This window comes from Plasmodium vivax, chromosome 7 (assembly GCF_000002415.2).
Source record: "Plasmodium vivax chromosome 7, whole genome shotgun sequence".
NCBI lineage: Eukaryota > Apicomplexa > Aconoidasida > Haemosporida > Plasmodiidae > Plasmodium > Plasmodium vivax.
Genome location: NC_009912.1, coordinates 622,306 through 630,651, shown reverse-complemented (window position 1 = coordinate 630,651; position 8,346 = coordinate 622,306). Strand labels below are relative to the sequence as shown.

Here is an 8,346-nt window from a genome sequence, read left to right as displayed (position 1 = left end):
CCCCTCCGTTTATCCTTTCCTTTTTTCCCACCTGTTTGTCCGCATTTCCCTTTACTGTGTCCAATTTTGCGCAATTTCTCCGAATTTTTTCGAATTTTTCCGCCACGTGTATATCATTACGTTCCCGTCCAGTGTTGCCCCTTTGTCACACACGAGACGTGCCCTCCCTCGAAGCAACAAAAACCGATTCGTGTGTCCGATATAGTTACACACATATATATATGTATATATGCATATAAGCACTTGCCAACAAGAACTGTGCTTACCCTTTTTCACCTGCACGGACGCCGAAATATGAATTGATTGCTAAGTGAGCAAGAATTGTTGAACAGCCAAAAAGAGCATGCCATTTTGAGGAGTGAAGAGAATTTTCTGATGTAATAAATGACATAAAAAATATAAAAATTAAAGTAACCCCTACCGATTCACAGCTGTATAGAAGAAGGAAAAACGCACAAAGAAAAAGAAAGAAAAAAAAAAACAAAAAAATAACACAAAATATATAAAAAAAAACACGTAAAAAAAGCTGTATCCTCCAATTGATTTATTAACCCTATTTATACACACACAACAAAGAAGATCATTTTTAACTCCATTTTGATCGCCCTATTTTGCCCAATTTTACCTTCGATTAATTTAAAAGGGAAAAATATACATACGTTTTTGTACTCGCCAACTTGCAAACACTCCCGTGACAAACCACCCAGACTAATATTAAGACAAAAAGGGGAGCTTAACTGAAGCGCTTGTAGAACGTGCCAGCAGATTAGCTAAGCACAGTGCCACATCGCTGTGTCAGTTTCGCGCGAACCTCGCCCCACTCAGTGTACAAATTCGTACAGCACCAACCCCACGTTAGCTCACTCCATTTTCGCCAAAATGACTTCCGAAGAAAACATAAACTACCACTACAACCGAACGAACTCGAATTCCTCGCTGGACAAGAAAAGCATCGATGAGGAGATCAGTGCAAATGAGAAGGCGGTAAGGGACGAGGAATCTGAAGCCGAAAGTTTGAGAAGGTTAATCGCGCCGCTATCCAAAGAACAGCTAATAGACATCCTGGCAACGTCCGCCTTAATCCACCAAGACATACGTGACAAGTGCAACGAAGCGGTTGCTTCCTCCCCGTCCACGAGAAGGTTGATGGTCCGCAACATCCCATTCAGTACTCGTGATGAACAGTTTTTAAAATACTTCGAAACGTTCGGAGAAATTGAAGATGGAATTATAGTACGCGAAAAGGAAGGCAGATCAAAAGGGTATGGTTTTGTCACCTTCAAATTTGTCGAGTCTGTGCAGAAATGCTTAAAAAGCAGTCATACGTTAGACAGTAAAGAGTTGCAAGTAAGATTAGTAGCCGACCCATTTACAGATCATTATCAAAATAAATTATTCGTCCGCAATTTATCCCAAAAAACGAATGTCGCCACGTTGAGAGGTATTTTCGAAAAGTATGGCAAGCTAGAAGAGTGTGTAATTATCCATGACAATGAAGGGAAATCCAAAGGATATGGTTTTTTAACCTTCTCTTCACAAAAGAAGCATTTAAAGTTATGCAACAACCCGAACGAATTATAGACAACCGAGTTGTCTTCCTACATTTTGCCGTATCACAAAATTATAAAAAATTTTCAAATAATCAAACCTTTATGAAAAAAAACCAAAGCTACACCTACTATCAAAAAAATAATATAAATAACATAAATAATATAAACAGTCGTAATAACTATGTCCGAAGAGCACCCGTATATCATCATGAAAGTGAGGCACCGAATAGTTTTAACTACCCAATCTCGTTTGTCCCAAATGTATACACGAATGTCCCCCATGGCTATCAGTTGAATTATCCCGCAAATTTGGATTCTTTTAATGCCTTCTACAGCAATGCAAGGTATTAATTTTTTTTTTTTTTTTCCCCCATTTTTTTTTTTTCCCCCATTTTTTTTTTTTTTTTCCCCCCATTTTTTTTTTTTTTTTTCCCCCATTTTTTTTTTTTTTTTCCCCATTTTTTTTTTTTTCCCCCATTTTTTTTTTTTTTTTTTTTTTTTTTTTTACCTGACTTGTTCATACATTTTTGACAATTTTTGTACATTTTCCATTTCAGTTAAAAAAAAATAGCCAATCTGATTCAATTCGTATTTTAATTTTTTTTTTTTTGTAATAATATTTGCCTTATATGAATGGCTGTATCGATGTTGATGATGTATATGCATAACTGTGCGCAGTACGTAAGTGTATATAGTGCAATACGGCTTTTTTTATGTTTGCCTGGGTGTAAATGTAGATATAAATACAAATGTAAATACAAATGTAAATACAAATGTAAATACAAATGTAAATATTAATGTAAAAATAGATATAAATATACATAAATATATATACATTACATGTACATATTTAAGAAGTGTTACAGAGCCGCCGCCCCACGTGTTTGTATGCATGTTGTATGTGCCTTATATGCTTATGTACGTGCGCGCGTATATGTATATATAGTCTCCACATCCATACATGCATACGTATAATGAATAGCGTTATTAAAAAGAAAAAATTGCTTTCATGCTGCTCACCTTTGTTTGTGCCAGTAAAAATGGCATGTCTGCGGAAACAACCTGTCATGTACCTGTGCACAAGTGTACCGCCTGCATGTGTATATACATGTGTATGCATATATTATATATATATAGTACCTATACAGTACATATGCAGTACATATATACGTATATATATAGTTATGCTTATGCGTATACATATGGGGCACTTGTGCGCTCCCACCCCCGCAACTCACATGCGCCGCGTGCATAGCTGCTATGCAGGCGCCGATGTTTACGTTGATGTTTATGTAAATTTGTCTTCCCATTTGCTGCATCATTGCAAGTGTTACGCGTGCGCGCATAAATAGGCTTACGTGTTCACAAAATATAAAAAAACATTTGTGAAAATAGCTTTTTTTTTTCATATATATATATTAAAAAAAAAAAAAAAACTCAACCAATTTGTTCATATAAAAAAGTGAAAAAAAAAAAATATAATAACTTTCTACTCCGTTTGGTTTCCACGCCAGAAGGATGTGATGGCTCACTATTGCGAAAGCGGTCGACCCGCGTGTGGGAGCAGCGGACCGAACGGACGTAAGAGGATTTGTTATTCCTTTTTGGGGTACGTCAATTGTTGAGAGAAGGCAAAAAGGTGGCAGACGGGTAGGTAGGTTGACACGCATCACTTTGTCTGGGCCCACCACCAAATAGTGTGCAGCTCTCAGTGAACAACATCTCACCAGGGTGAATCACCCTACCGACTGTGCCACCCATGTAGGACGCATCATCACGTAGGTGTGCTCACGAGTACTCAACGGATATGCCTATTTGCTCCTCATATATCTTTTCCTTTGCAAAAATTGGCCTGCCAGCGATTATCGAATAGATGGGGGGCACCCAGCCGAGCCCTCTCAGCATCTAAAAAAAAAGGAACCCTTTCTCCATCTCAAGTTAATTTCCCCGTTCGAACTTTCAAATTGGGTGATACAAACGGGATGGTGCACATTGGAGGTGCTGTTTCTGTCGGATGGGCGATACACTTTTCACTTCTACTGCAATGTTAGGGACATGGTGCAACTGGGGAGTAGCCCCTAAATGAAAGGTATCAACCAAGAGGGGTAAACATGTTAAACCACGTGAAGGGCTTTGTACGTGCGTTTGGATAGGCCCTTGCGTGGGGAGACTCATCTCGGGGGTATAGCAGGGCGATCGAAGAAAAGAGGAGTGCGTAAAGTTTGCATACTTCAGAAGGCCCAACTTAGGGGAAGCAAATCTAACCGTGGCACAAAAGAACAGCAAATTAAATTAGAAATATAATAATTTTGCCAGCGAAAAAAAAAAAAAAAAAAAACGCCAACAAAATGATTCTATGCACAACTGAGAAAGTGCAAAGTTAGAGCTGCGCTGTATCACGCTTCTTTTTTTTTTTTCCAGCCCTGCGTAGAATTATCCCTGAAGACCTGCGGCTGCAACGTATGAGCCTATCGATAAGCGCCGCGCGGTACACAGAGAGTTGTACTTACACAAAGTGACAGAGCTGACCAGCCAATGGCGCCGTCCGAGCTGCACAAACTGAGCTACTGGGAGGAAGTGTATCAAGGCGAGAAGGAAAACTACGAGGAGGAGAACATCCAGCCGGAGGAATGGTTCGAAGAAAACTGCGACAAAATTATAAACTGGGTGAGCAATCACTTTAATGATGAAGAAAAAAAAAAAAAAGTGGCCATCCTTGACGTCGGGTGCGGAAACGGGCTATTCCTGTACAAGCTGCGTCAAAGGGGCTTCCGCAATTTGTGCGGCTTCGATTTTTCCGCGAGCGCCATTCAGTTGGCTGAGAAGCTCTTCGGGGGGAGCGGCGGGGGAAACGGCGAGGAGAGCGGTGGGGGAAATCACACGGACAGCCGCATAAATCGTGGCGAAGACCCCACCGACGTCTACGTGCAAGTGCTAGATATTTACAACATCGCGGACCAAGTTGGGGAGCACTCAAAGCTGAAGAGAAAATACAAACTGATAAACGACAAAGGAACGTTTGATATATTTTTTATGAATGACAAGGCAAAGGAATATTTCTCGCATGTATCTTTTTTTTTCCAAGCGGATACCCTCTTTTGCCTCACATCGTGTAATGCCTGCAAGGAGGAGTTACTAACCATCGTGGGCAATTTTAACAGGACAAGTGCGAAATCTCAGCTGACCCTTTTTGATGAGATACGTTACGAAACCATCACCTTTGGGGGGGTGAAAGGGCAGATCATCACCACTTTGATTTTTGCGTGTTCGTAGGGCGGAGCGTTATGTACGTGGGGGACGTGGTCCGACGGTGAATGGTGCCAACGCGGTGGTCCACTTGATGCTAACGGGTGGGCGTTGGGGGCATATCTGGGAGTGCCTCAGGGAGGTGACCCCCAAATTCGTTTACCCATGTATGTGTACATGTGCAAACATATGCCATGTGTGGTGTGTGTGCTGCTTGCGTGGGCTTTAGGGGACGGCGAAAAAACCCCCCTCGGGTGAATCCAAGCACATGCCAATTGCACACTTTGGCGATGGTATGGCACACCACAGTGGTGAAGCTCCCACGATATGTTAGCAAATTCGCCTGCTGCTTCCTTCTCCCCTGTTTCGTGTTCACCCACGGGGAAGGAAAACTCTCCACATTCGCGTATCGCGTAAAGTGTACCTCTTATAAAGGCAGCCGTGTTCGTTTTCCGCTACCCACCTTTTTTTTGTACCTTTTGTAACTTCTGCACCTTTTGTACGCTTTGCTTCATCCCTTTTAACTGTGCAAAGAACTGGGCAATTAAAACGTCCGTGCCTTGGGCATGGCCCACCTTTTCGTCCGAAAAAACGACGCCATGGTGTTGAGAAAAGGAGTAAAGGGAGCAGCCCCGTCAATTCTCCCTTTTTGCACCTCGCTACACCTGCTTGTTCAACGGACCGTCCCAAAGTGAATAATCAGCTGGAGATGGCTTGGCGGTGGGTAATTCGCCGAAAGTGTAACCGCCCTTTGGAGGGAACAGTCTGCCATGTGGGTAGATGTGTTCATCACAGGTAGGGTCAATTTGGGCACATCTTACCTAACCATATATGAACCGCCCCCCCCCTTGGTGCACTTCTCATTTTTTTTTTTTTTTCTTTGTCCGTTCTGGTTAACGTTGCAGTGCTATGCCATCATTTTATGGTTGCCCTGTTTGAAGCCATCTCGCGGGGTGACTCGTTTCCACTTTTTCTTCACCTCCGCATAATCGAACGCATAGTAGGTAGAAGCGAAAAAAAGAAAAAAAAAAAGAAAGTAAGCAGATCAAGCAACACGCATGTATGAAGTGCCCTCCCGCCTGCACATCCGCCCAACTGCCGATTAACCATTTAGCGGAAATGAACTCAGGAGGGAAGGGAAGTCAACCCGCTGCGTGAGTTCTGACCAGGGAGGGGGCCCAGCATCCACCGCCAAGAAAGGGAAAAAGCAAACAGAGCAAAGCAGAGCAAAAGAGAGCAACACAGAGCAGAACCCACGAAGCACGAAAACGGGCAACAAATCCTGTGGCAGAGAAAAACCGAGCAACGTGAAAGCATACGCCCCGAGTGAACCTCCCCCCCCCGTTTATAAGATACACGTTAAGATGATTAAAGCCATTTTGTATGTCCTCCTAACATTCGCTTTCTCTCTGAGTATGTGTGATGTAAAAAAAAAAAAAAAAAAAGGCTCACCAAAATGGGCAGATTCATGGGGGTAGGACAGATACAGCCCTTCCCTCGCGGATCCCCAAACGTGTGTAAATGCATATATAACGTAATGAAGCTGCCTTACCACCCCACAGCTGTAGCAGTAAAACGTTCATCCATGGTTGCCTCTTTTCTTCTTCTCGCTTCACTCTTCAGTTAGCCGCACCTACTCGAAGCACACCCCGCAGAAGGACTGCCCCCCCCCGGTGGGCAGCAGACACTTGCGTCAGATCAAACCGCACATGAACATTTTAACAAAAATTAAAAACTACACCGTTAAGGCGATCTACAAAACGAAGGTGCGCGCAAAGGGGGCGCGGGCGAGCAGCGTGGCCAACTTCGCGGCGTAGCCATTATCGCAGCCTAGCCATTATCGCCGCTTAACATCCATCGCCGCTTAACATCCATCGCCGCTTAACATCCATCGCCGCTTAACAACCATCGCCGCCTAACCCACACCGCCGCTCACCCCTCGCAGCTGCTCACATACGTAAACGACATAAACAACCTGAACCTGCGGAACGAGAAAAACGAATTTTATTTAATCGCCCTCCCCCTCAGCGATAAGTTCAACCCCTTCGTCGGTGAGTCCCCCGTTTGTGCAATTACCGCTGAGTCGTTCCTAGCAGGGGGACAGGCACATCCGCGTATGGATGTTCCGTTCGCGGGCAAACAAGCACGACGATGCCGCTCCCCGCTGCTTACCACTACACACCGCTTCTCCCCGAACGCCGCAGGTACCTTTTGCCACAACAACATCCAGTACAGCGACAAGGCGTCCCTCCCGGTGTTCATATACGACATTGTAAGGGGGTGGCAGAGCGGTGAAGCGGCAGAGCGGCAAAGCGGCCTCACGCATCACGCGTCAGGCAGGCGGCGTCCCCAGATGCAGACGCGCCGCTCAAACGCGCCGCTCAAACGCGCCGCTCAAACGCGCCGCTCAAATACGCCTCGTAAACGCACTCATCAAACGAACCCCTCAATACCCCCCCTGAGCAGCTCCTGAACAAACACATCGAAGTGCCCTGGAACTTCGTCATTGAAAAAGTTGACATTAAGAAAACCCCCTTTTACCAAAATGTGCGAATGTCCAATACGAATGCTTTTTCCACCTACCCAAATGTTAACAGTTAGTTTTTGGGGAGCGAGTGAGGAATGCTCCTATTCGAAAGTGCATCCTCCCTACGTGTTTGTTTCGTCGGAGAGTGCCCTCCCCCGACTGGCACTCCATCCATCCGACCACTTTTCTAACCGCTTTTCTAACCACCTGCAGAATTAGACAGAGTATTTATCAACGTACTAGATTTCAAGGCCAAAAAAAACTTCATTTTTTTGCCCGCGTGGATCATGCAATCATTGCAGCTTGAGTAGGCAAAGGGTGGCCTCAGATATGGGAGCAATCAACGGAATTGCTAATTTGGGAGTTACTCATCCGTGGGAGTGTTGCCTCCCTTCTTGGTGACTCACTCCCCCCCCCCCCCCCAAATACCACCTTCAGCTGCTTCGACGTCGTGCGGATCCGATTCGTCAAACTGGAGACTGCGTCCAGCGTGGTCTTACAACCCCACCATAAGAATTTTTTCAATTTAAGCGAACCAAAGGTGGGCAGAACAAACTTAAAAGAAGTGATGTGGCGAAAGGGGTCGACGCCACATGAAGGAGTTTCCGTTCGCCCGTTCGTCACCCTCATGTGTTTTTTTGCATCGCGTCGTCCGTCACCACTTCAACATAACGTCATCTTAGCAATGTTTTTTTTTTTTTTCTTTTCTCCCCCCGAAATGCAGAAAACGCTGGAGGAGAAGCTGCGGTACTACTCCTGCCTGACCAAAAACGGCACCATCTGCATAAACCACGACGGCTCGGACTACCACTTTGACGTCATCAGGATGGACGCAGGTATGCCCGAGACGCGCCCGCCAAGTGGAGCGGTTAGCAGAGCGACCAACAAAGCGGCCACCAAAGCGACCAACAAAACTGCCAACAACACAACCCCCTTGCAGGAAAAAAAAAAGACGTCGAAGTAGCCTCCATCCAAGATGCCGATGTAATCTTCGACTTCGTGAAGGAAAAATACGACAAGTGA

At 44.7% G+C, this 8,346-nt stretch overlaps 2 protein-coding genes across 2 annotated transcripts, besides 5 other annotated features; both read left to right on the top strand.

Moving 5' to 3' along the window:
- Nucleotides 1-2,056: 2,056 nt before the first annotated feature.
- Nucleotides 2,057-4,823, top strand: PVX_099255 (hypothetical protein, conserved; the record flags this gene model as incomplete). Its single annotated transcript, XM_001614651.1, has 1 exon — nt 2,057-4,823. The coding sequence occupies exon 1, from the start codon at nt 4,086-4,088 to the stop codon at nt 4,821-4,823; it is 738 nt and encodes a 245-aa protein (XP_001614701.1). The 5' UTR covers nt 2,057-4,085.
- Nucleotides 4,634-4,658: a microsatellite.
- A 540-nt stretch (nt 4,824-5,363) lies between the features above and the next one.
- Nucleotides 5,364-5,393: a microsatellite.
- Nucleotides 5,394-5,479: 86 nt separating this feature from the next.
- Nucleotides 5,480-5,555: a microsatellite.
- A 169-nt stretch (nt 5,556-5,724) lies between these two features.
- On the top strand, nt 5,725-8,346 carry PVX_099250 (hypothetical protein, conserved; the record flags this gene model as incomplete). The annotated part of the gene is made up of 9 exons (XM_001614650.1): nt 5,725-6,209; nt 6,420-6,562; nt 6,742-6,847; nt 7,001-7,068; nt 7,263-7,392; nt 7,537-7,630; nt 7,762-7,864; nt 8,048-8,159; nt 8,264-8,346. Exons 1-9 carry the CDS (start codon nt 6,161-6,163, stop codon nt 8,344-8,346), a joined length of 888 nt encoding a protein of 295 aa, XP_001614700.1. The 5' UTR covers nt 5,725-6,160.
- Nucleotides 5,871-5,895: a microsatellite.
- Nucleotides 5,903-5,960: a microsatellite.